This window comes from Leopardus geoffroyi, chromosome C1, assembly GCF_018350155.1.
Source record: "Leopardus geoffroyi isolate Oge1 chromosome C1, O.geoffroyi_Oge1_pat1.0, whole genome shotgun sequence".
NCBI lineage: Eukaryota > Metazoa > Chordata > Mammalia > Carnivora > Felidae > Leopardus > Leopardus geoffroyi.
In genome coordinates this window covers 35,423,348-35,451,176 of record NC_059328.1, presented here as the reverse complement: position 1 = coordinate 35,451,176, position 27,829 = coordinate 35,423,348, and the positions used below count along the sequence as shown (strand labels likewise).

The 27,829-nt window shown below is 37.9% G+C and overlaps 1 protein-coding gene and 1 long non-coding RNA gene across 4 annotated transcripts in view; both read left to right on the top strand.

Annotated features, from left to right (window-relative positions):
- The window catches only part of EIF2B3 (eukaryotic translation initiation factor 2B subunit gamma), a 123,019-nt gene that overhangs the window by 40,540 nt on the left and 54,650 nt on the right, over positions 1–27,829 (top strand). For all 3 annotated transcript variants that reach the window (XM_045477113.1, XM_045477112.1, XM_045477115.1), the window contains exon 5: positions 10,159–10,270. In XM_045477113.1, coding sequence (XP_045333069.1) covers positions 10,159–10,270 — 112 coding nt within the window. The remainder of the gene's footprint in view (positions 1–10,158; positions 10,271–27,829) is intronic.
- Positions 10,286–27,387, top strand: LOC123597783. The gene is made up of 3 exons (XR_006712257.1): positions 10,286–10,718; positions 14,604–14,608; positions 27,375–27,387. It is a non-coding gene; the product is annotated as an uncharacterized LOC123597783 (long non-coding RNA).

The window sequence follows — 27,829 nt, the reverse complement described above, 5'->3', positions numbered from 1 at the left end:
ATTGTTGTGATTGAAGAAACAGCATGCAGAAGTAGGTTCAAATATGCTAGAATTTATAAGTCACAGTGTACAATAATAGGAGCATATGTAAAATACAGGGTGCAATTTAATGCCCAGTTACAGGGAAATATATTTAAAAACATGGTATTTGAAAAGAAGGAGGAACAACTTACTAATATGCAGACAGGCTACTTGGAATGAGATCCCTGACTTATAAATGCATTAAGTTTTGATATAGTCATTGAATTTAGAACATACTATATGTAAAGTTTATGCTAAGCCTCATATGGGAAACAAAGATAAGATTTGCTCTCAAACTAAAATCTAGTGAATTGCTGAAACTAATATTACACTATATCTTCACTAACTGGAATTTAAATAAAAACTTGAAACAATGAAATAAAATAAAATCCATTGAACGGGGCTAGGTAGTTTTGTTATTTACCAAGTTTTATATTCATGAATGGCCTACCAGCATTTTGTGGATAGTTGCTTAATATCAATCACATCAGTGGTAAGTGGTAGAATCAGAACTTGAACCCATGCTTTCTGACTCCATAGCCTGGGCTTTCTTTTTCTTTCTTTTTTGAATTTAGTTTTTGTTTTTATCAAAGTTTTATATGCTCATAATTTAAAGACTGATGGAATTATCCAAGTTATATTATAATAAATAGCAGTCGTTAGCCCTGTCTATTCTCACCTTACTCAGAGGCAGCCACTTTCAACATTTTTAGCTAACTTTTTTTCACATTTAATTCCACATCTCCAAATAACGTGGTTTGTTGTTTTTGGGGGGTTTTTTTGCTATGTCTTCGTATTTTTAGTTTTAGGAATTATTTACTTATTTCCTACTATGGAACTTAAAGCTGTAGTTCTGTTTTACCGTACCCTCTACCCCCACCACACACTTGTAAACTTCTAGTCTCCCCATTTTTTGCAGTATTTATTAACTGAATATTTAATGTTTACTATAACTGTTTAAATGGTATTCACAGCTGAACCTTGTATATGATTTTCTCCTTCCTCCTTTTATTTTTCTAAAAATTGTCTTGTTTTTTCATTTGCTTATTTTTCTGTGTATTTATCACTAATTCAACATCAGCGTCAGTTGTGTGAATTCCTCTCATTACTTTCCAACACATTCAGTGTTCTCTCAGTTTCAGATTCTTGAAGATATCTCTCTTAGAGCTTTTCTGGATTAGTTGTTCTGCTGTGAAACTACCATTTTAGGTTCACCCTTCACTGTCATATTTTGAAAGTCATTATTTTCCTCTTTCCCAGTTTATTTCTTTTATTTATTTATTTTGAGAGAGAGAGAGAACAAGGGGAGAGAGACAGAGGATCTGAAGTGGGCTCTGTGCTGACAGCAGAGAGCCCAATGTGGGGCTCAGTCTCACGAACTGTGAGATCATGGCCTGAGCCAAAGTCAGACACTTAACTGACTGAGCCACCCAGGCGCCCCTTATTTTATTTTTTCCTCTTTTCTTAGTTTATACTCACTCTTTTGTGGAACATATCCTCTTGTAGCCTCCTGAAATGAGGTTTGTGAAAAATAAATTTTTGAGCTTTTGCATGTCTTTATTCTATCCTCATAGTTGTTTGATATTTTGGCTGGGTATAATCTTCTCTTGGAAATCATGTTTCCTCAAAATGTTGAAGGTATTATTTCACTGTCTTCTAGCTTTTCTATTAAGTCTAACACCATTCTGATTCTTCATTCTCTGCATGAAACCTTCCCACCCACCCACCCCAACCTTTTGGGAAGCTTATACAATCTTTTTGTTTCCAAAATTATAAAATTTCACACTGATTATCCTCAGTATGGTCTAATATCATCCCGTGTTAGATGATAACGGGCCTTTCGATCTGAATATTCAAGTCTTCAATTCTGAAAAATTTCTGAAACTAATCTCTTTTTTTTTAACACACCACCAAACTCAAAATTTAAAATAACTTCTATCAATGTGATCTCCACGTGTCCCCAACTCATTATTGTCCCTATCTAAGGTACCCTTGCTGAATCCTGTGTTTATTATTTTTCTTTTTTTTCTTTCTTTTTCATATAGTTATATCTCAGCTTTTTGTATTCCTAAAAGATATATGTATATATTTTACTTATTCTAATTTTATACAAAAGATAGCATGTATTCATTCAATTTATTCAATGTAATCCCTATCAAAATTGTAGTGTTGGGGCACCTGAGTGGCTCAGTCGATTGTATCCAGCTCTTGGTTTTGGCTCAGATCATGATGTCACAATTCATGAGTTCAAGCCCCACGTTGGGCTCCACGATGACAGTGCAGAACCTGCTTGGGAATCTCTCTCTCCCTCTCTGTCTGCCCCTCCCCAGCTCACATGCATGCTCTCTCCTCTCTCAAAATAAATAAATAAACTTAAAATAAATTCCAATAGCACTTTCCTCAGAAACAGAACCAAAAAAAAAAAAAAAATCCTAAAATTTGTATGGAGCAGTAAAAGAACCCGAATAACCAAAGAAATCTTGAGAAAAAACAAAGTTGGAGGCATCATGCTCCCTGATTTCAAATATTTTAAAGCTATAATACTTACAACAGTATTGTGTTGGCATAAAAACAGACACACAGATCAGTGGAACAGAATAAAGAGCACAGAATTAAACCCACACATATATGGTCAATTAGTTTATGACTAAGGAGCCAGTATACCATGGGGAAAGGATAAGCTCTTCAAGAAATGGTGCTAGGAAAATTGTACAGCCACATGCAAAAGAATGAAATGGGATCACTATCTTATACCATACACAAAAATTAACTCAGAATGAATTAAAGCCTTGAATGTAAGACCTGAAACTATATAGCTCCTAGAAGAAAACATAGGCAGTAAGCTTCTTGAGCTAAGTCTCCTTGATTTTTGAGTCTGACACCAAAATCAAAAGCAACAAAAGCAAAAATAAACAAGTGGAACTATATCAAACTAAAAAGTTTCCATGCAGTAAAGGAAACCATCAACAAAATGAAAAGGCAGCCTACTGAATTGGAGAAAATATATGCAAACCATATATCTGATAAGGGGCTAAGAACTCATACAACTTAATTGCAAAAAGAAACAATCCAATTAAAAAATGGGCGGAAGATTTGAATAAACATTTTTCTTTTCTTTTTAAGTTTATTCATTTATTTTGAGAGAGAGAGAGAGCATGACTATGAGAGGGGCAGAGAGAGAGGGAGGGAAAGAATCCCAAGCAGGCTCCATGAGATCCCATGGATCTCACAAACCATGAGATCATGACCTAAGCCAAAATCAAGAGCCAGATGCTTAAGCGACTGAGCCACCCAGGTCCCTCTGAATAGACATTTTTCTAAAGAAGACTTGCAGAGGGCCAATAGGTACATTAAAAGATGCTTTACATCATTAATCATCAGGGAAATACAAACCACAATGTGCTACTACCTCATACCTGTTAGAATGGCTATTACCAAAAAGACTAGAAATAACAAGTGTTGGTGAGGATACGTAGAAAAAGAAACCCTCATGCACTGTTGGTAGGAATGTAAATTGATGCAGCCATTTTGGAAAACAGTATGGAGGTTCCTCAAAAAATTAAAAATAGAACTACCATATGATCCAATAAGTCTACTTGAGTATTTTTCCAGAGAAAATAAAAACACTAATTCAAAAAGATATATGCACCCCTTGTTCCTTGCAATACTATTTACAGTAACCAAGATATGGAAACAAACCTAAGTGTCCTTCAGTACATGATTGAATAAAGAAGTTGTAGTATATATAGACAATGGAATATTATTCAGCCATAAAAAGAATGAAATTTTGGCATTTGCAACAACATGGATGGACCTCAAGGATATTATGTGAAGTGAAATAAATCAAACAGAAATACAGATACCATATGATCTCTTCTATATGTGGAATCTAAAAAAATAATTTTTTTTAACTAAACTCATAGATACAGAGAACCGATTGGTGCTTTCCAGAGGTAGATGGTAGAAATGGGTGAACTGCTTTTGTTTCATTTTGTTTTAGTTTAAATAAATTGAATTTTTTTTTTTTAATGTAAAGTTAAACACTGCAAAAAAAAAAAAAAGTAGCAAGATGTATGTAATCTGCTCATGATTCTTTAGGTTGGTAGTTTGGCCTATTATAACTGAGTTGTCTCATCTCTGTTCAAGTGGTATTAGCTAGTGTATCAGTTTTCTGTTGCTGCTAGTGTATGTTATCTATTGCTATATAACAAATTACCATAAACTTAACATCTTGAAACAACAGAGTGGGTCAGGAGTCCAGGCATTTGCTTAGTTGGGTCCTCTGATTCTGAGTCTTTCAGAAAGCTGAAATCAAGTTGTCATTCAGGGTTGAGGTCTCATCTGAAGGCTCAGCTAGGAAAGAATTTGCTTCTAAGCTCTCTTGTTTGTCAGCAGAATTTCAGTTCCCTAAGGACTGTTGGACTGAGAGCCTCAGTTTCTAGCTGGCTGTTGGCCAGAGGCCGCCCTCATTTCTTTATCACTTGGGCCTCTTCAACATAACAATTTGCTTTGCCAAAGCCAGCAAGGAGAGAATCGTCTAACAAGACAGAAATTACAAAGTTATGTAACTGAATCACAGAAATAATATCTCATCACTTTTGCCACATTTTGTTGGTTAGAAGCAAATTGCTAGCCAGCCAGCTGTTCTCAGTGGGAGGGGATACAGAAATTGTGTGATTACCAAGAGGCAGTTAACATTCTTAGAGGCTGCCTACCACAGTTGGGTACACTAATATGTCTAGGGCCTAAGCTGTGATAATTGAGTTTCTCTTTCATCCAGTCTGTTGCCATACTGGAGGCCCAAGCTGGTTTATATAACAGCAGTAGGTTCTAAAAGAGTAAGAGAAGATACACCTGGTTGGCTCAGTTGGTTGAGCATCTGACTCTTGACTTCGGCTCAGGTCATGATCCCAGGATCGTGGGATTAAACACCCCATCGGGCTCTACACTCAGCGCGGAGCCCGCTTCAGATTCTCTCTCTTCCTCTGCCCCCTCTCCCCCATTCATGTGCTCTCTCTATCTCCTTCTAAAAGAGGAGGAGAGAGTAGAAGAAACTACACACAAGGTCTCCTGAAGCTAAGCGTGGAATTCAGACTGTGTCATTCCATTGCACTCTGTTAAAGCTAGTTGCTAGGCTAGCTTAGATATTAAAGGATGGAGAACTAGATCTTACCTCTTTTTTTCTCCTGTGAGCACTTTTTTTCCTTCACTTTTTTTAATTGTAAAATACATATAAAATTTACCATCTTTAAGTATACAGTCCGGTGGTATTTTTATTTTTATTTTATTTTTTTTTTTTCAACGTTTATTTATTTTTGGGACAGAGAGAGACAGAGCATGAACGGGGGAGGGGCAGAGAGAGAGGGAGACACAGAATCGGAAACAGGCTCCAGGCTCTGAGCCATCAGCCCCAGAGCCTGACGCGGGGCTCAAACTCACGGACCGCGAGATCGTGACCTGGCTGAAGTCGGACGCTTAACCGACTGCGCCACCCAGGCGCCCCATTCCGGTGGTATTTTTAAAGAGTTTATTTATTTTTAAGTAATCTCTACCCCCAATGTGGGGCTCAAACTCATGATTCTGAGATCAAGAGTTGCAAGCTCTACAAACAGCCATCCAGGCGACCCTACGGTTTAATGGTATTAAATACATGTGTAATGTTGTGCAACCATCACCACCATCTGTGTAACTTTTTTCATCTTGTGAAACTGAAACTCTGTACCCATTAAACAATAACTCCCCATTCCCCTCCCCTCCCCCCACAATCCCTGGAAACTACCATTATACTTTCTTTTTTTTTTTTTTTTTTAATGTTTATGTATTTTTGAGAGAGAGAGTGAGTGTGAGTAGGGGTGGAGGCAGAGAGAGACACACAGAATTTGAAGCAGGCTCCAGGCTCTGAGCTGTCATGACCTGAGCCGAAGTGAGATGCTTAACCGACTGAGCCACCCAGGTGCCCATCTTTTTATTTTTAATGTTTATTTTTTATTTTTAAGAGAGAGAGCACCAGCAGGAGAGGGACAGGGGGCGGGGGTGGACAGAGGGTCTGCAGCAGGCTCCACGCTGACATTAGCAGAGAGTCCATTGCGGAGCTCAAACTTGTGAACGGATGAGATCATGACCTGAGCCGAACTCAAACATTCAACCGACTGAGCCACCCATGTGCCCCATATCCTTTCTGTCTCTATGATTTTAACTACTTTAAGTACCATATGTAAGTGGAATCATACAGTATTTGTCCTTTTGTCACAGGTTTATGTCATAAAATATAATGCCCTCAAGGTTCCTCCGTGTTTAGCATGAGGATTTCCTTCATTTTTTTTTTTTTTATATATAAATTGTTTTCATTTTTTTTTTTAATTTTTTTTTTCAACGTTTATTTATTTTTGGGACAGAGAGAGTCAGAGTATGAACAGGGGAGGGGCAGAGAGAGAGGGAGACACAGAATCGGAAACAGGCTCCAGGCTCCGAGCCATCAGCCCAGAGCCCGATGCGGGGCTCGAACTCACGGACCGCGAGATCGTGACCTGGCTGAAGTCGGACGCTTAACCGACTGCGCCACCCAGGCGCCCTAGCATGAGGATTTCCTTCATTTTTAAGGCTGAATAATATTCTCTTGTATGTGTATATTACATTTTGCTTATCTGTTACTCCATCAGTGGAAATTTGAGTTGTTTTCACATTTTTGCTATTGTGAATAATGCTGTTATGAACAAGGGTATGCACACTATCTCTGTGAGACCCTACTTTCAGTTCTTTTGGGTGGTTTACCCAGAAGTGGAATTGCTGAATCGTGTGGTAATTCTATTTTTTTTAATTTTTTGAGGAACCGCCAAACAATTTTCCATGGTGGCTATACCATTGTACATTCTAGACCTTATGTCTTGAAGAAGTACAACAAATTTGTAACCCTTTTAACTCTACCATATACGTTTTTAGTTTTTATTTGCTAGTATTTTATTTAAGATCCTTGTATTTATATAACAAATGAATGTGCCTGTAATTTTTCTGTCTCATAATGTCTTTGTCTGGTCTTGGTATCAGGATCATGCTAGCCTCATAAAATGAGTTGGAATTCCCTACTATAAATGTAATGCCTATCACAAGGGAGGTGCACAAGTTTATTTATTAGTTGAATGAATGAATGGATAAGTAAATGACAATAGAGGAGACAGAAGTGTCAGATAAATAAAAATCAACTAGAAAAAAAATATGACTAGTTGACAGAATTTTTTTAATGGTAATTCATAGTTTCTTTCTTAATCTGCTTGCTTAATCTTATTTTTGTAGCCTTCTTAGGATGGACATTTTGATGTTATATTCTCTGCTCCCAAAGTAGAATTTACTTTGTTAAAGCAGAACATAAACAAGTTCCTATAATTTGTAGTGTATTCTGAGGTCCTGGTTACTATGGTAGCTTCAAGGAAGCAAATATAAGGAGGGGCCCCTGAGAGTGAAGAATGTGAGTAAAGAGCAACATAGCTGAAACATGGACTTGAAAATCACTGCTCCCAAGACATTCAATAATTTGAGGTTTTGTAGGCTGAAGGACTTGGATAGAGTAAGCACTCCAAATATATCCAAAAATAACATTTCTGTGTTTCTTTTTAAAATATTGGCTCATAATCAGACTGCTGCAAACCTTTATATTCTCAAGTTTCCATGTAATGGATGAACTGATATATGTCATATCTGCTGTGTGGCATTTGAAATTCTCTGCAAAATTTGCTTCAATTGATATTCCCTGTAAAACTTACCCTCAAATTGGCACTATTTGCCCTTCCTTCTTTGGAGTTCACTAATCTTGGTCATTGAGAAAAATAACATATAACTTATTTTTTTTTTAAGTTTATTTATTTATTTAAGTAATCTCTACACCCAACATGGGGCTCAAACTTACAACCCTGAGATCAAGAGTTACATGCTCTTCCAACTGAGCCAGCCAGGCACCCCAATGTAAGATTTTTTTTTTTTTTTTTTTTTTAACATTTATTTTTTGAGAGACTGAGAGGGACAGTGAGAGCAGGGGAGGGGCAGAGAGAGAGAGGGAGACACAGAATCTGAAGCAGGCTCCAGGCTCCGAGCTGTTAGCACAGAGCCTGATGCGGGGCTTGAACCCACAAACCCTGAGATCGTGACCTGAGCTGAAGTTGGGCGCTTAACCGACTGAGCCACCCAAGCACCCCCCAGCATATGATTTTTTTTATGATAGTTTCTCCCTATTTAGATTCAGACACTGCATGTGATAAGATGACCAGAAACCATCTCAAGGAATGAATGCTTTCAAGCACCTGAGCTAAAACACATTATACACTTGTAATACATTTGGTTCTAGGTATATAGGCAACTGCAGCCAACAGTGAATCATGTTCAGTTATTTGGTAGCTGTTGTCTGTCAGTAGGAGACAGACAGATTCACCTTTAGAAATACTATTTTTCGGGGCGCCTGGGTGGCTCAGTCAGTTAAGCGTCCGACTTTGGCTCAGGTCATGATCTCGCAATTTGTGAGTTTGAGCCCCGTGTCGGGTTCTGTGCTGACAGCTCAGAACCTGGAGTCTGCTTTGGATTCTGTGTCTCCTTCTCTCTCTGCCCCTCCCTCACTTGTGCTCCGTCTCTCTCCATCAAAAATAAATAAAATTTTTTTAAAAATTTAAAAAAAAGGAAAAACTATTTTTCTAGAGCTCAACTTTTTTCTTCTTTCAAGAAGGTATTAAATCATTGCTTTATTATTGTGAGGATCAAATGAGAGCATGCATTTTGTTTAATTTTTTTAACAAAGCATTTTATTTAATGTTTGATTTAATAGCACTGTTATAAGAACTTTACAAATCTTAACTGATACAGTGCTCATAACAAGCCTGTGAGGTTGGCACTATTATGATACCCATTTTGCAGATGAAGCTGAAGAATAGAGAAGTTTAGTATCTTGTTTAGGACATACAGCTAGTAAGTGGGATTCATACCCAGGTAGTCAGGCCTCAGAGGCTCTCTTCTTAATCATTATGCTATGCTGCCTCTATGTGAAAATGCTTTTGTAAGCTATAGGTACTCCTCAGCTTCTCAGATGTTAGTAGGAGATTTTATTAAGTGCCTAACATTGTACTAGATGTTAAAGGAGATATAAAGGAATGATAAGCTTGCCTTTGAAGAATTTATAATCTGGTTGGCCGAAAGAAATCTAACACAGAAAACAGCAATAATATGACAGCCTGTAAAATCACTGTCTACCAAAGAACCCTCCACATCTAGTAAAAATGCACCTTATTTTCTTTGAATGCTGTCTCATACAGAATAAAATCTAATGCATAATAGACATACAGTTAATGTTGATTGAATCTACATGTCTGTAAATAATATTTTTCTCATTTCCACAGTGCACAGACCTAGGGTATTCTTTGCAGAGAAAGAATTCCTTGTTATACTTTTTGTGCCATGTAGTGACTTTATGGTTTATCCACATAGTCAGCTTTTTATTATTAATTTTTATTTATTTTTGACAAAGAAAAATTACGTGTATTTGAAGTGTACAGTGGTGTTTTGATATATGTAGACATGATTGTGAAATGATTACCACAGTCAAACTAACATATCTTTACTCCTTAACTCTGTTTTTGAGATAATTTCGCATTTACCGAATGATTACAAGACTAGTACAGAGAACTTATATATCCTTTACCCAAATTCCCCAAATGTTAACATTTGTTCTATCATTTTCTCCCTCTAATGATATATATTCAGTGTATGATATGTATACACAATGTAGTACATACACTATTACTGTTTTTCTGAGCTGTTTGAGAATAAGTTGCAGACATGATTCCCTTTGCTTTTAAATCAGTGTGTATCCTGCCCCCCACCTCTCTAACATTGCTACAGTACTTTAATCTATAGACCTTATTCAAACTTCACTAGTTAACCTAATAATACCCTTTAGAACAATACAAAAATATTTTGACTACCCATGTTTTAAACACTGTGATAAACACTGTGATATAACACCGTATTTAAAACATATATATATAACAATCCTGTATTTAGTTCCAAGAGAATTGTGAGCAGGTGCCCTGTCCCCCTGACTTAGTCATGCAGGCAGGGGCAAATGGCTTTGTTTGATTTTCTTTCTTTTGTATGATTCAGTGGAGCAGCGTGACTTCATTGGAGTGGACAGCACAGGAAAGAGGCTGCTCTTCATGGCTAATGAAGCAGACTTGGATGAAGAGCTGGTCATTAAGGGATCCATCCTGCAAAAGTAAGCCCTAGGGTTTTTCTTTCTGGCAATTCTCCTTGTCTTAAAACAAAATAAAACCACCCAGTGGATGGGAAAGAGGGAATGAAAACGAGATTATACTGTGTGAAATTGACAAAAGTATGTGACTATTTTCCCATGAGACAGGATGAAGGCTTTTCTTCCCCACATAAGCTTAGCTTTTCCCTGTGTTTTTTTCTTGCCAAGGTAGAGTCAAATCCTGCACAGCAGCTGTGGGGAGAACAGAGAACAGGACTGTCTTTCTAACAGTGTTATAGACCTTCTTTTTCTTTTTTTTAATTGTGGTAAACACACATTTTAACCACTTTTAAGCATATGGTTTAGTAATGTTAAACATATTCACATTGTTATGAAACAGATCTCTAAAACTTTTTCATCTTGCAAATCTGAAGTTCCATATCCATTAAACAACAGCTCTTCTCTTTTTCCTGTCCCCCAGCTCCAGGTAATCACCATTTGACTTTCTGTTCCTATGAACTTGACTACTTTAGATACCTCAGATAAGTGGAATTATATAGTACTTGTGTTTGTCAACTGGCTTATTTCACTTAGTATAATATCCTCAGGGTTCCTTCATGTTGTAAGCATGTGTCAGAATTTCCTTCTTTTTTAAGGCTATATGATATTCCATTGTGTGTATATGCCACATTTTTAAAATGTATTCATTTGTCCATGGGCATTTGGTTTGCTTCCACCTCTTGACTATTGTGAATAATGCTGCAGTGAACATGTGTGCACATATCCCTTTGACATCCTGCTTTGAATTCTTCTGGGTATACACCCAGAAGTGGGATTGCTAGATTATATGACAGTTCTAGTTTTAATTTTTAGAGAAACCTCCATACTATTTTCCACAGTGGCTGTACCATTTTACAATTGCACAAAGGTTCCAATTTCTCTACATCCTCACCAACATTTGTTATTTTCTGTTTTTTGATAGTAGCCATCCTAATGGCTACAAATAAGCAAACCAGGCACATTTTCTTTAAATAGCATTTATTGAGTGCTTACCCAGCATGGACTTTTTCATCAGAAGCCACCATACTCAGAGCTTTACTGCCTCATACCAGTACATAGGAATGTTTAAAAACTGTTTGGAGCCTGGGTTGGACTTGTCTGTAGTTTTGCCATAGCCTGCTTGTCCCAGATTGTAATTCTCTGTTATTCTTGACTAAACCCATTTTTGCTGTTAAAAAACAAAACAAAACAAAACAAACAAACAAAAACATGTTTGGACCCTGGACAAAATGAATGTGAGAGGAGTAAATTGGGAAAGAAAAATGTCATTGATTTTGCTATCCAGGACAACAGAGGTAGGAAACATATTTCAAACTATATATTTTAATGAAAATGAAATTAAATTCTAGCTTCAGCTAGCCCAGTTAACCCAATGTATTAGAGTTCTATATTAGAGCCTTTGTTGTCTTATCTATAAAAATGTGTTTAGTAATAATAGGGCTGCTATGGGGAATAAAACTGGCAGAAATTTCAACAGCGACAAAGTAGGATAATTAAATATAATAAAGTTTAAAAATTGAAGGTCAAGGAAAGAAACAAGATTCTGATGAAGAATAGAAAGGAATAAAGGTGGGTCCCAACTCCACCCTATCACTCCTCCCCAGAAGCCATACTGATGTATTAATGAAATCCTGCAAATTCCCACTAAAAGCTCCAAAGATGCAAAGAACCAAACCAAGCACATTTTATCTTCTTTTTTAAGTACTTTTATCTTCTTCTGACCGAGAAGTAGCAGGAACAACTACTTGCAAGTAAATGATGAAGCAGGGAAAATGAACAATGAGGCTGACTCTTTAACAGAAATGAAAGATCAAGCATAAAAATGAGTAAGTGAAGTAATATGAAGCTGGAGACTATCCCTCTTTAGGAATGGAATATAATCCTTAATTATGTGGACTGAAAGAAGAATCTTTAACAGAATCTCAGGAAAGAAAAATGTGTTTTTTTAAAGATTATTTTTACTTATTTTGAGAGAGATATAGAGAAAGGAGAGGAGGAGCAGAGAAAGAGAGCAGGAGACAGAATCCCAAGCAGACTCTGCACTACCAGCACAGAGCACAACATGGGGCTCAGACTCACAAACCATGAGATCGTGACCTGTGCCGAAGTCAAGAGTTGGACACTTTATCAACTGAACCACCCAGCCCCCCCAAGAAGAATGTTTTAACAAAGATTCTGTAGTACCTTAGCTCTGTTCCCTCTGCTCCTTCTATCCCTCTGGCTCCCATCATTCCCTGAAGCCATAGAAAAGTACACAGAATATAAAATAACCAGCACTACTGGGTATTTACCCAAAGAAACCAAAAATAGTCATTTGAAAAGATATGTGCATTCGTATGTTTATTACAGCATTATTTACAGTAGCCAAGATATGGAAGCAACCTGTCTCCATCAATACATTGATGGATGAATGAATAAAGAAGATGTGGTAATATATACAATGAAATATTACTCAGCCATAACAAAGAATGAGATCTTGCCATTTGCAACATGAGGATGGACCTAGAAGGTGTTATGCTAAGTGAAATAAGTCAGAGAAAGGTAAATAACCATATATATGATTTCACTTATTTTTTTTTTTTTTTAATCAGAAATAGGGGCACCTGGCTGGCTCAGTTGGTGGAGCATGCAACTCTTGATCCGGAGGTTGTGAGTTTGAGCCCCACATTGAGTATAGAGATTACTTCAAAATAAAAAATTTTGGGGGTGCCTGGGCGGCTCAGTCAGTTAAGTGTCCAACTTCAGCTCAGGTCATGATCTCATGGTTCATGAGTTCAAGCCCCACATCGGGCTCTCTGCTGTCAGCTCAGAGCCCGCTTCACATCTTCTGTCCCCCCTCTCTGCCCCTCCCCAACTCGCATGTGCTCTCTTTCTCTCTCTCCCTCTCTCTCTCAAAAATAAACATTAAAAAAATTCTGTAATAAAATCTTTTTTTTTAAATATGAAAATTAAAATAAAAGCAGAAACAGGCCCATAAATAGAACAAACTGGTGGTTGCCACAGGGGAGGGGAGTAGGGGGTGAGTACAAAGAGGTGAAGGAGAGTAGGAGGTACTGGTTTCTAATTATGGGATGAATAAGTCACAGGAATGAAAGGTTCGACATAGAGAATATAGCCAATGGTGTTATAGTGTTGTATGGTGACAGATGGTAGCTACACTTGAGGTGAGCATTAACAGTATAGAGTTGTCAAATCACTGTATTGTACATATGAAACTAATGTAACGTTGTGTATCAACTATACTTCAGTAAAAAGAAAAAAGAAAGGAAAAAAATAACCGCCACTCACGTGGTAGTTGGTCTCAGGTACAGGAGGATGAAAGGTAAGAACTCACCCATATCATACCAAGACAAATAAATAAAGCATGAACAAGACCAAAAGAACTGGTATGTCAACTGGGTAAACATACAGCAAACAAAATAAAAGCGAGAAAAATGTTCTAAAAGAGACAAAAAAAAGTATCCTGACAACATAACTCATTGCATAGAATTTCTTACAGCTGTAGAACAATTCATCAAAATGTGAATTTAATAAATAAAAGTTCAGTGATGAGATGGTAAAACAAAATGAGATAAAAAAGGATATTTTAGAACTAAGAAAATAAATTGAAGACAAAATAGCAAAGGACAGAACAGATACCATTGAAAATCAAATTATTGACATAAAAGAAAGGTTTGAGGTATTCAGTAATTTCAACAAAAATGATTAAAAATTATAGAGAATCTGATAGAAATAAAAGATAAAGATGACAATAAACTAATGTCTCTGAAATACAGAACTAAACATGGACCAAAAGATGTATTCAAAGATATAAGGACTTCTTCGTAAAGTAATTTTATTTGAGGATTTTAACATAAAATTAGAAGGGCTGATGACTTCTGAAGCCCCACTAAAACAGCAATACAGGGATTTTAGACAGATGTAAATTCAGAAGACTAAAGAAGATGGAAAAGGAAAGAGCAACGTCAACAAGAAGCAGGAAAGCAGGACAATTTAACATACCTGAGAAAGCTGAGCTGCAAACTGATTTACCCTATGAAACTCTTTAAAGAGTCAAGATTCAACAGCACCAAATAGATCTACAAGTAAAGCTACAGGATTACTTGAAAATGTGTCCAAATTGTAGATCGATCCTCAGATTACCTCCTCCAAACCTCACAACCCTAGTAAGAGACTGGAAATTTATTCCCAGAAGAGGGTAAGATAGAAGATCTCTGGATTGGAGCACTAGGCATAAATGAGGATGGAGATATGTTGCAAAAAAATGAGTAGGAAGTGTATGTCCTGAGGTCTTCAGCTTCTGTCTCCCACTTAGCTTCTAAATACTAGCAGCCAGGCTTGCACCTGTCAAGCAAGGGCATTAGAAGATTCTTCTCTATGGTAGCAGACTTTCCAAGAGGAGCCCTAAAAGATGCAGACATCAGGGAATTCCCGACAGAAAACCCACTTCTTGGATCATCCTACATTGAATTTCAAAGTTGACAAAGCCCACCACGTGTTCAGTGCTCACAATGAGATTTTTGTGTGTGTGCCACTCTTAAATTTAGACAAAAAGAAACAGGGATTATGATCTAGAGGCCAGAACAAATAAACAGGGAAAAAAGCACAATAAGTTAGCAGAAAAAAAGACCAACAGAAATCTTCAGAAATGGGGAGCCTTGGTGGCTCGGTCAGCTGAGTGTCTGACTCTTGATTTCTGCTCAGGTCATGATCCCAAGGTTGTGGGCATGGAACCTACGTGGGATTCTCTCTCTCCCATTGTTCCTCTCCCCCACTGGTGCTGCTCTCTTGCGTGTGCGCGCTCTCTCTCTCTTTCATAAATATATAGACAAATGGATAGAGAGAGAAAGAGAGAGAGGATGCCTGACTCAGTAGGTTAAGTGTCCGACTCTTGATTTCAGCTCATGTCATGATCTTGCAGTTCATGAGTTTGAGTCCTGCATCGGGCTCTGGGCTAACAGTACAGAGTCTGCTTGGGATTCTCTCTCTCTCTCTCTCTCTCTCTCTCTCTCTCTCTCTCTCTGCCCTTTCCCTGCTTGCACTCTCTCTTTCAAAATAAATAAATAAACTTTAAAAAATTAAAATAAATAAACAAATTTTTTAGAGAGAAGAAAACTTCAAAAAAGATAACATTACTCAGAAAGATTTATTAATGTTTGACCATCCGAGTACCACTATTCTGGGAGCTAGGAATACAGCAGTGAACAAAACACACCAAAATCCTTGCCCTCACTGAGAGATAAGAATACTGTATTCATGCCCCCAAAAGCAGAATTCTGTGTTAAAAAGTGAGCATTTAGTGGCACAAAAACAGAAACATAGATCAATGGAACAAAATAGCCTAGAAATAAGAACATGGTTTATATGATCAATTAATCTATGACAGAGGAGGCAAGAATATACAATGGGCAAAAGACCGTCTCTTCAAAAACTGGTGCTAAGAAAACTGGACAGCTGCATACAAAAGAATGAAACTGGACCACTTGCTAACACCATACACAAAAATAAACTCAAAATGGATTAAAGACCTAAATGTGAAACCTGAAACCATAAAATTTCTAGAAGAGAACACAGGTAGTAATTTCTCTGACATTGGCCATAGCACCATTTTTCTATATCTGTCTTCTAAGGCAAGGGAAACAAAAGCAAAAATAAACTATTGGGACTACATTAAAATAAAAAACGTTTGCACAACGAAGGAAACTATCAACAAAACAAAAAGGCAACCCACTGAATTGGAGAAGGTATTTGCAAACAATATCACATAAGAGGTTGATATCCAAAATATATAAAGAACTTATATGACTCAATACCAAAAAAAAAAAAAAAATCTGATTTGGGGTGCCTGGGTGGCTCAGTCAGTTAAGCCTCCAATTTCAACTGAGGTCATGATCTCATGGTTCATGTGTTCGAGCCCCAGATCAGGCTCTGTGCTGATAGCTTATAGACTAGAGCCTGCTTCAGATTCTGTGTCTCCCTCTCTGTCCCTCCCCCACTCGTGCTCGCTCTCTCTCTCTCTCTCTCTCTGAAAAATAAAATAACACATTTATTTACATAGATAGATAGATAGAGGAAGAGGACCCGAATAGACATTTTTCCAAGGAAGACATACAGATAGCCAACAGACACATGAAAAGATATTCAGCATCACCAGTGATCAGGAAAATACAAATCAAAACCACAGTGAGATACCACTTCATATCTGTGAGAATGGCTAAAATAAAAAAAAGACAAGAAACAAGTGTTGGTGAGGATGTGGAGAAAAAGGAACCCTCATCCATTATTGGTGGGGATGTAAATTGGTGTAGCCATTGTGGAAAACAGTACAGAAGTTCCTCAAAAAATTAAAAATATCATATGATCCAATAATTCCACTATTGAGTATTTATCCAAAGAAAATGAAAACACTAATTTGAAAAGATATATATACCCCTGTGTTTACTGCAGCATTGTTTATAGTAGCCAAAATATAGAAGAAACCTAGGTGTCCATCAAGAGATCAATGGATAAAGAAATTCTGTACACACACACACACACACACACACACACACACCCCATGGAATATTACACAGCTATAAAAAAGGCGAGATGTTGCCATTTGTGACATGAATGGACCTAGAGGGTATTATGCTAAGTGAAATAAGTCAGACTGAGAAAGACAAATACCATATGATTTCACTCACGTGTGGAATCAAAAAAACAACAAATGAATAAGTAAACAAAAAGCAGAATCAGACCTATAAATACAGAGAACAAACTGATGGTTGCCAGAGAGAAGAAAAGTGAGGGAATGGGCAAAATGGATGAAAGGGAGTGGGAGATACAGGCTTCCAGTTAATGGACTGAATAAGTCACAGGAATAAAGGGCATGGCTTGGGGAATATAATCAATGATATTGTAATAGTGTTCTATTGTGACAGATGGTAGCCACACGCTTGTGATGAGAATAGCATATCATATAGAGATGTTGAATCACTATATTGTGCACATGAAACTAACATAACATTGTGGTCACCTATATTCAAAATGATTTTTTCAAGGGGAACATTTAGGAGCACGTGGGTGGCTCAGTCGGTTAAGCGTCCAACTCTTGATTTCAGCTCAGGTTATGATCTCATATTTGTGAGTTCGAGCCCCACATCAGGCTCTGTGCTGACAGTGTGGAGCCTGCTTGGGATTTTCTCTCTCTGCCCTGCCCTCCCCCCAAAATAAATAAACTTTAAAAAAAAAAAAAAAAGAATAAAGGGAACATTTAGAGAACAAGATGAAAAACTCAATTTTGAAAAATGTTTCACAAAGTAGAATAAAACAACATATTGATGAAAAATAAAGAAATGCTAAGTAAATTAAAGGAGCAACCAAGAACATTTGAATATTTGGAGTTCCAGAAAGAGAAAACAGAAAATGAAGGGGAAAGATTTTATCAATGAAGTAATGTAAAAAACATTTCTCAGAATGAAAGGGGCTGGGTTTCTAGACTAAAAGGAAACAGTGTCCAGCAAAATGCATGAAAAGAAACATACCAAGATTGTCATTATGAAATGCTATAACACTGACATCACAGAAAAGATCCAGCAAGCTTCCAGATAGGAGGGGGGATGTCACATGTAAAGGAATTAAAACAGCTTTGAACTTTTAACAGCAGCACTAGAAACTAAAACAGAGGACGGCTTTCAAAATTCTTAAATCTGTATGTAGTCAAACTATCAATCAGGTGTGAGAGTAGAATAAGAATTTTACAGACATTTGCTTTCCATGTATCTGTTTTCAGAAAGCTGCTAGAGAATATATAACACCAAAACCCTGGCATAAACTAAGAAAAGAGAAAGACATAGGATATAGGAAAAAGAATCCCTAGGATGATGATAAAGGGAGATTCCAGGATAACATCTGAGCCCCCAGTGTAAATGGCAACCAGACCAGATTAGAATAGGTCAGAAAGCTTTAGGAATAATTTCTTCAAGATGATCATATTTCTTCTGATGAAAATGGCAGAAGAGTTGATGTGTCTCAACATTTTGAGATGATTTTGAGTACTTGGTGATTAGGTTGGGGTTGAATTATTGATAAATATCTGGAAAACCAAGAAATGAGAGACAATAATGCCAAGGCAAGCAAAAATATGCAAGAAAAACAATCATTAGTTACTGAATGTCTCAGCTGTAACTAATGTTTATATTTGCATAGTAATGTAATCACTAACTTGATCTAACCAAAATTATGATATAATTACTTTGGAATGATGAGAGGGAGGGTTAGCGTGTTGGAGACGAGGGAAGACAAGAGAGATAAACTTCCTTTTTAATAGTTAATAGCTAATACCTAAAGCTGCAGTGGTAATAACTTAAACTTCGATTACTGAACTAACCAAAATTGTAAAATTATATTGGGAAGGTAAAAGGTACAGAAGTATGGCTGTATGTTGGTAGGGACAGAGCTGGTGATGAAAGAAACCTAAATCCTCATCTTCCATACTGGGAAGTCAACAGATGATGTCTGAAATGGGAAATGGGACACCTGGGTGGCTCAGTTAGTTAAGCTTCTGACTTGGGCTCAGGTTAGGAACTCACAGTTCATGAGTTCGAGCCCCGCGTCAGGCTCTGTGTGGACAGCTCAGAGCCTGGAGCCTGCTTCAGATTCTTTGTCTCCCTCTCTCTATGTTCCTCCTCCACTCACAGTCTGTCTGTCTGTCTGTCTCTCTCTCTCTCTCTCAAAAATAAAGATTAAAGGGGCGCCTGGGTGGCTCAGTCAGTTAAGCATCCGACTTCGGCTCAGGTCATGATCTCACGGTCCATGAGTTCAAGCCCTGCGTCGGGCTCTGTGCTGACGGCTCAGAGCCTGGAGCCTGTTTCAGATTCTGTGTCTCCCTCTCTCTCTGACCCTCCCCCGTTCATGCTCTGTCTCTCTCTGTCTCAAAAATAAATAAACGTTAAAAAAAAATTTTTTTTAAATAGTAAAGATTAAAAAAATGTTTTTAAGAAATCTCAATATTAAAATGTTATTAGAAATACAGATATAAATACTAAATGGATCCACTAAAAGAATTGAAAGTGGGTGCTTCTGGGGAATAGAAAATGGGGTAGGAGAAGGAATAGAGGACTGAAATTTTTCCTTGTAAGCCTTGAGAAACTGCTTACCTCTTTATGTTCATACACAATTTCAATTTTTTAATTAAAAACAAGATAAAATATAATAAAATTTCTTGAATCAAGTAAAAATTTACAAATCTTAATCTGCAAATTTAGGGTGCCTGTGTGGCTCAGTCAGTTAAGCATCTGACTCTTGATTTTGGCTCAGGTCATGATCTCACGGTTTCGTAAGTTTGAGCCCCACATTAGGCTCTGCATTGACTGCATGGAGTCTACTTGGGATTCTCCCTCTCTCTCTCTGCCCCTCTCCCTGCTTGTGCTGTCTATGTCTCTCTCTCAAAAAAAAAAAAAAAAAAGAATCTGCAAATTTTAAGAGTATAGTGTGTTCTAAGAAAATTTGGCCAGATGTATCCTAGTAAACCTGTTAAACTTTAGGGATAAAGAAAAAATTCTTCAAGCATCAAAGACAAAAAGCTTATCACTTACATGAGAGAAAAATTAAGCTTACTTCCAAGTTCATCACAACATTAAATACCAGAGGAACCATATATGCAGAGTTCTCAGGGAAAGAAAGTGGAACTTGAGAATATTGTAAACAATAAAGATATCTTTTATATTTAAAAGCAATAGGAAGACATTCTCAAACATGAAAGGACTTATAGATATGGCACCTATGGGCCCCTCTTGGGGGATAAAAAAAGTTCTTGACAACTAGCTGCCATGTCATAAGGACATTCAGGCAGGCTATGGAGAAGTCCATGTCATGAGGAACTGAGGTCTGCCAGCAACCACGTTAGTGAGCTTGGAAGAGATACTCTGAGACTTGTCAACAGCCATGTCGAAAGCAGGTTCTCCTCCAGTCAGCCTCGAGATGACTGCAGCTCTTGGCCAGCAGTTTGACTGCAACCTCATGAGAGAACCTGAGTCAGAACCACTAACCCACTCCTGGATTCCAAAAACTGTGAGATAATAGTTTATTTTTTTAAGCCTCTGAGCTTGAAGTAATTTGTTATATAACATAGATGACCAATAAATTCTAAATCTCTAGGCTTTGTTTTTAAGAAATAATGAAGTTGAAAGACATCTCAAAGGGGGGAAATGTGCTTATATGGCACAGTTCCTTTCCTTTCAGCCTCAGTTTGCTCCCCACATATCCTGGAAGTAGGGAAAGTCATGTGGCTATGTATATGGTATGTATCCTGTCTTAGCTGAATGCCTTTGCTAAGATCTTGGACAAATCATCAGCTCAATCCAAAACATCAAGGAAATGGGCAGTCATCCTATGGTCTTACTAAACTTCAAGGGTTTTTGTTGTTTAAACATTGGCAACAAATAGCCTCATAATTTTTCTTTTTTGTGCTTCCAGGGAGAGAGGCCTAGGTTAGAATGGATTCTTAAGAAAAGGAACCACCTCTTGACCCACAGTGTTCATTGTTATAGTGCCATATGATAGACATACAGGTAAAATGTCTAGGTCCCCCTTCAAGGAAGGACTTGCTGCTCATCTATAGGAAGTGTAATTAGCAGACAGCCTCTAGTCATCACAGACTTCAGGATCTACCTCATCTGTAAAGAGCCACATTGAGGTCATACCCTTGCTGGGGCAGCAAGAGTAAATGAGGGATGGATATGAAGGCCTGGTCACTCTGACAGGAAGTACTTCACAACTCCCTGCTGTGTTGGCTGAGGCTTTGTACAACCTGCATCTTGGTTCAGTTTTTCCTCTGCCCAGTCTTGCTTCCTCCTCTTCCCTTCATGGGTATTGATCCCTAATAAGCATCTTGCACCCCAAATACTGTCTCATCTCACTTCTTAAGAATTCAGCCTTGAACACAGAATAATCGTTTTCCCCATGGTTTGCTACTGCCTGATAAAGCAAACTTTCTCACCCTCGGGGTGATCCTTTTTGCAGTTGTAGAATTAAACTGCCTGGATGATTAAATTGTTTTCTTTCTCAGGAAGCAAGCCCTATGCATTGACGTGTGCATGTACAAAAACTATGATGCAGGGTACCTGGGTGGCTCAGTCAGTTAAGTGTCTGACTTCTGCTCAGGTCATGATCTCGCAGCTTGTGGGTTCAAGCCCTGCATTGGGCTCTGCACTGGTGGTGTGGAGCCTACTTGGGATTCTCTCTCTCTCTCTCTCTCTCTCTCTCTCTCTCTCTCTCTCCCTCTCTCAGTGCCTTCCTGACTTCTGCACGTGTGTGCACTCGCTTTCTAAATAAATAAACAAACAAACAAACTTTTAAAAGAAAATAAAAACTATGTTGAATGTTAACTAATAACATGTATGCCTCTTAAAACTCCTGACTGAGCATGTACCAAAAAATATATGCCCATTCAATCAGAGTTTTTCCAGCTTCACTGCTGTAAGCATTGATTTCTTGTCTACCCTTTTCATAAGACCAATAGTTCTCAACTCTGGGGAGTATTTTTTAAATGCTGTTGGCTGAGCCCCACTGCTAGTGATTCTTCTTTAATTGGTCTGGCATAGAATGGGCATTTTTAAAAAGCTTGTTGTTTGATTGTATGTAATGCTGAAAACCTATTCCTGTTTGGCTTACTAGTTTGTGGCCTAATAGTATTGCTCTTTTCTCTATAAATATTTGATAAAGAGATGATCATTTGGTCTGTCAGAGTCTAAAGGAATTTTCCAGCACCCCAGGAGTAAGTGGAAGCATAATGAAAGTAGACCAAACACTAGAAACTGCTGCTTGGAGCTCTGATTCTCATTTTTCAGGGGCTGCAGGCCATGTCCATATCACAAGGAGAGGGCCCCAGCTAGTGTAGGCAGCATCTGTCTAACATTGTAGACATAAAAAAAACAGACAAAACAAAACAAAAAAAGCATTGTAGACCTGTTTACAGAGGCAAATATACCCTAGAGTATTCAAATGGCAGCCCGCTAGATTTGTGGTGTTGCAGTCAGACCCAATGATATGGCTGGCATTTGACCCTCTGGGCCAAGTGATTCTGGAGAATTAAATGACATATTAGGGGCACCAGGCTGGCTCAGTCAGTAGAGCATGCAACTCTTGATTTTGAGATTGTTGGTTCAAGCTCGATGTTAGGGTATAGAGATTACTTAAAAATAAAATCTTAAATAAATAGCACATCAGTTAAAAAGTACTTCATCAACTATTTGTCTCCTTCTCATAAAGACCCTTGTAATTACATTGGACCCACCAGGATAATATAGGATAACCTACCCATCTCAAGAATCTTAATTGCACCTGCAGAGTCCCTTTTGCCATGTAAGGTAATAACTTTCACAGGTTCCAAAGTGGACATCTTTGAGGGCCCATTATCCTATCACAGTCTTCTTAGTTTTTTAACATGGTTTTCAAGAGCTATATAATTATCTGTCATATGAATATATACCATCATTTATCTAACCATATCCAGTGTTGGGCATTGAGGTTGTTTCTAATTACTTGGCTCTTGATTTTTTTATTTTATTTATTTTTTAGTGTTTATTTTTGAGACAGAGAGACAGAGAATGAGTGGGGGAGGGGCAGAGAGAGAAGGAGACACAGAATCTGTAGCAGGTTCCAGGCTCTGAGGTGTCAGCACAGAGTCTGACATGGGGCTCGAACTCACAAACTGTGAGATCATGACCTGAGCCGAAGTCGGATGCTTAACCGACTGAGCCACCCAGGCACTCCACTTGATTTTTTTTTTTTTTAAGTTCATTTCATTGAGGCATCATTTAATATGCAGTAAAATTTACTCTTTGTAGTATACAGTTTTGTGTATTTGAGAAAAATAGGTGCAAATACCCTATGTGTCTGTGATTCCTGGGATGATATCCTCTTATGCTAGCTCACATTCAACCTGTAGAAATTTATGGAGAATTTAGCTAAATCCTTCTTACCCACTTACATGGCAGCCCTATAACTTTTATGCTGTACTATAGGTGAGCTGACATTGATGTTTCCTCTCTCCTTGGTGGCTTTTGTCTTTCCTTAGAGTTCTGGCTGCTTAGAGTTCTGCCTGTGATGAGTTCAAGAAAAGTTACAATTTCGTGGATTATTCAATTTTTTCTTGTTAGGATGAGAGCAACTCTCTTTCCAGCTCTATAAATCTTAGATGGAAGATGGAAGTCCTAGCATTTGATTTTTCCTTTTAAAAATTTATTTTTTTATTTTTATTTTTATTGAATAAATTTGACATGTAACATATAAGCTAAGGTGTGATTTTTCTTTTTTAAGATAAAACAGCTTTGGCCTGCCTAGGTGACTCAGTTGGTTACGCATCCAACTTTAGCTCAGGCCATGATCTCATGGTTCATGAGTTCGAGCCCTGCACCAGGCTCTCTGCTGTCAGCACAGAGCCTGCTTCAGATCCTGTCTCCCTCTCTTTCTGCCCCTCCCCCACTCTCAAAAATAAACATTAAAAAAAATACATAAATAAAAAATAAAATACAACAGTTTTTTTGAGCTATAAATATGCAACATACAATTCACCCATTTAAAGTGAATAATTCAGTGGTTTTTAATATAGTCACAGAGTTGTACAACCATCACCACAATCAATTTTTACAGCATTTTTACTACCCCAGTAGGAAACCCAATACCCATTAAGTGATTCCCTATTTTTCTCTAATCCTCCCCTCCCACCCTAGACAACCAAAACTAATCTACTTTATATCTCTATGTATTTGCCTGTTCTGGACATTTCACATAAATATAATCATATCTTATGTGGCCTTTTACGGCTGGCTTCTTACACTTAGCATAGTGTTTCCAGGGTTTACTTGTCTTGTAGCTTATGTCAGTACTTCATTCCTTTTTATTATTGACCAGTATTCTGTTGTATGGATATATATCACATTTTGGATATCCATTATTTATCAATTGATATTGGCACTTGATTTTAAATCATCTGTTTTTTCCCACCAAAGAATTATTTACATTTCATTATTCAGCATTTTGAAGGATTCCCCCCCCACAAAAAAAACATAAAACCTACTTGTTTCCTCAGACAACTATTATGCATATTAGAGAGGTATGACCAACACTATAAAAAAGAAAAAAGTAGGCACCCACCATTCACTTGTTGGATTGACTTAGAAAAAACTGTATAGGTTCTTAGGCTTTTTAAAAATTACAGTTCTTGGGGCACCTGGGTGACTCAGTTGAGCATCCACCTTTGGCTCAGGTCCTGATCTCACAATTCATGAGTTCAAGCCCCACATTGGGAATGCTGCTGTCAGCACAAAGCCCACTTTGGATCCTCTGTCCCCCTCTCTCTGCCCCTCCCCAGCTCACTCTCTCTATCTCTCTCAAAAATAAACATATTTTTAAAAAATTATAGTTCTCAGAAGTGAGAAAATTTGTTACCAAATTTGAATAGATGGTTGATTTAGGAGGTAGTGATAAGTCAGTGGCATCATTTAATTTCACATTGTCTTACAGTGTTGTTGCTTAAGTTTGGGGCTGCAGGCAAGCTCTAATTTATCAAGAGAGGTATTCATAAATTAAAATCGGATTTATTTTCTTGATACACTCTGACAAAGATATTGAGTTCTAGATATATCTGATGTCAGAGGACTTGTGGAGTCAACTGCCATTTTGTATCAAAAGAACATTCCCTGTCTTCTTGTGGTTAATCTGAGTACTATCAAAATAAAGCTCTTCCCCAAGTATGAAGTCAAGAAGTCTAAGGGAGGCTAGAGTTCTCTCCTTTCACTGTTGGTCATGGCCATCAGAGAGAGCCTGCTTTTCTTTCCTAGGACATCAGGAAAGAAGATGGTGGTAGTGGTGGTGGTGATAATGATGATAATAGCTGCTGTCATTTTTCAGATTTTATGTCAGGCATTGTGTTAAAGGCTTTATGTAATCTTTACAATAACCCTATGAAGTGGACGTTATTATATGCCATTTTACAGATGAGGAAATTGAATGAAGATTTAGTTAGAAATAAGAAATTCCAGGGGCTCCTGGGTGGTTCAGTCAGTTAAGTGTCTGACTCTTGGTTCCGCCTCAGGTCATGATCTCACAGTTCATAGGTTCCAGCCCCACATTGGGCTCTGCACTGATAGCACAGAGTCTCCTTAGGATCCCTCTCTCTCCCTCTCTCTGCAACTCCCCTGCTTGCTTGTTCTCTCTCTCCCTCTCTCTCTCTCTCTCTCTCTCAAAATAAGAAATAAACATTTTAAAAAAGAAAGAAATCCCAATAAATATTTCTTTTTTTTTAAATCTTTTTTTTTTTTTTTCAACGTTTATTTATTTTTGGGACAGAGAGAGACAGAGCATGAACGGGGGAGGGGCAGAGAGAGAGGGAGACACAGAATCGGAAACAGGCTCCAGGCTCTGAGCCATCAGCCCAGAGCCCGACGCGGGGCTCGAACTCACGGACCGTGAGATCGTGACCTGGCTGAAGTCGGACGCTTAACCGACTGCGCCACCCAGGCGCCCCAAAATATTTCTTAATTGAATGAATGGGAAATCACCCAGTGACCAACTGTGATTTAAGTTTCTGTGATCAAGGGCTTTGGTATTTTCTGATGAATGTTGAGGTATAAAACAAGGATTGGCAGACTTTTTCTGTAAAGGGCAAATAGTAAATATTTTAGACTTTGCAGACCATATGGTGTTGCATTTATTCAACTCTGCTGTTTTAGCACAAAGCATCCTAAGATATAACAAATAAGCATGGCAGTGTTCCAATAAAACTTCATCTACAAAAACAATCATCAGGGCCATCCAACTGGCAGGCTGTAGTTTGCCAGCCCCACTGGAACTCTTTTTTTTCTCTACAGAGTAGCTATGATGGTACCTTGTAACACAGCTTGTTTCTTGGGATATAGCTGACTGAATTTGGAATTCTTTATATAAAAAAGAGGGTTTTGTTATGAATTTTTTTGAGTCCATGTATCAAAATGAAATTTTAGGAAACGGGGGGTTCCTTGTATCTTAGAAAAGTTCACCATAAGATACAATTAAGTAATATATTTTAATGCTCTGAAAATATGAACTTATTTGTAAGATCCTATCATAGTCTGTAGCAGCTAGAATGTCATTTAGTCCAGTCACCTGTATTTCAGATAATGATGCTAAAAGCCAGAGGAAGAAGGATTTCTTCCATATCATTTATCTAATTAGGGACAGAGCTGGACCTTCTCCATTTACTCATCCTTTCTATTTTTCAGGAACACATTGTTCAACTGACAAATGTTTATGAAGTTTCCTTCTCTGGTCAAACCACTATTTTGGTATTTAAGGGTATCCCTGAGGCAGGAGACCATCTGAAAGAATTTATTTGCCTCAGTGGAAGATAAGACTATGCATATAAAAGGCTAACAAACAGTAGCAAACAGTATCAGATACTGAACGATTATGGCCAACAGTGTTCTAAGAATTTAGAGAAGGTAGCAGTCTCTAAGGACTGAGGTGGTCAGGACAATGTAAGAGAATAATTTGGCCTTGAAGGATGGATACAGATCAGGTATGGAAAAGGACATAAGAAGCTGGATCCTGCATACAAAGAAGGCTGTGAACAAATACTTGGAGACAGGGTATGCAAGATTTGTTTAGGGACAGTTTGGCCCAAATTGAGGGTCCCTGTTGGAGAATATTAGGAGATAAGGCTGGAAAGTTAAGTTGGTACAATAACAGAGGGCCTTGAATACTGGGGAATTACTAAAGATTTTTTGAGAAGGGAAATGATTCAAATTCAGGATTCTGGAAAGATAACATGACAGCAGTATGCAGGAGAGATTTAAGGTAAAAGACCTAGAAAGTTAAGCAGTGTTGCACTGCTAAATTCACAAGACTCCAAAGAATAAAGGGATTGTTTCCTTTGGAATGCAGAAAGATCAATTGTGATTATCTATTATGTAAAACAAAGGACCTAGCTCATTTATGCATCCATCAAGTACTGATATTTATGCTTTCCTGTATATTAGAGTTGGCAAGCTTAGACATTAAATTCTTAGCAGCTAGTCATACGTTCCTTAATTACAACTAGAGGGTGGAGACTGTCTCCTGCTTTCTCTTTAACCTCCCTGGGAACTAGCTGATGGCTCCATATGGGGGACTGTTAGTAAATGCCTCGTCCTAGTGGTCTCTGCCAAGGAGAGCAAGGTTTGGGCATGATGGGAGCAAAGAAGAAGGAAATGGCCAGAGGTAAGGTGAAAATGAAAGCAGATGGTGATGTATTTTTCCCTCACAGCTGCTGAGTTTGGGACCTTGGGTCAGCACTGGTGTCATTAACACCATTAACACCAGTTTCTTAGAACTAGATTATATTTTTGGTTGTTGGCAGATTTTTTTCCCCTCCATTCTTCTAACTTGTAATTACACTCCAATGATTAAGGATCTTTGGTTTATAGTTGTAATAGGGCAGCTGGCTGGATAAATGAGCAGTAAAAATGTTCTTGCCCCCATTCCTATGACTCTCAGGGGTATTGTGCTCCTCCTGGCCTCAGTGAG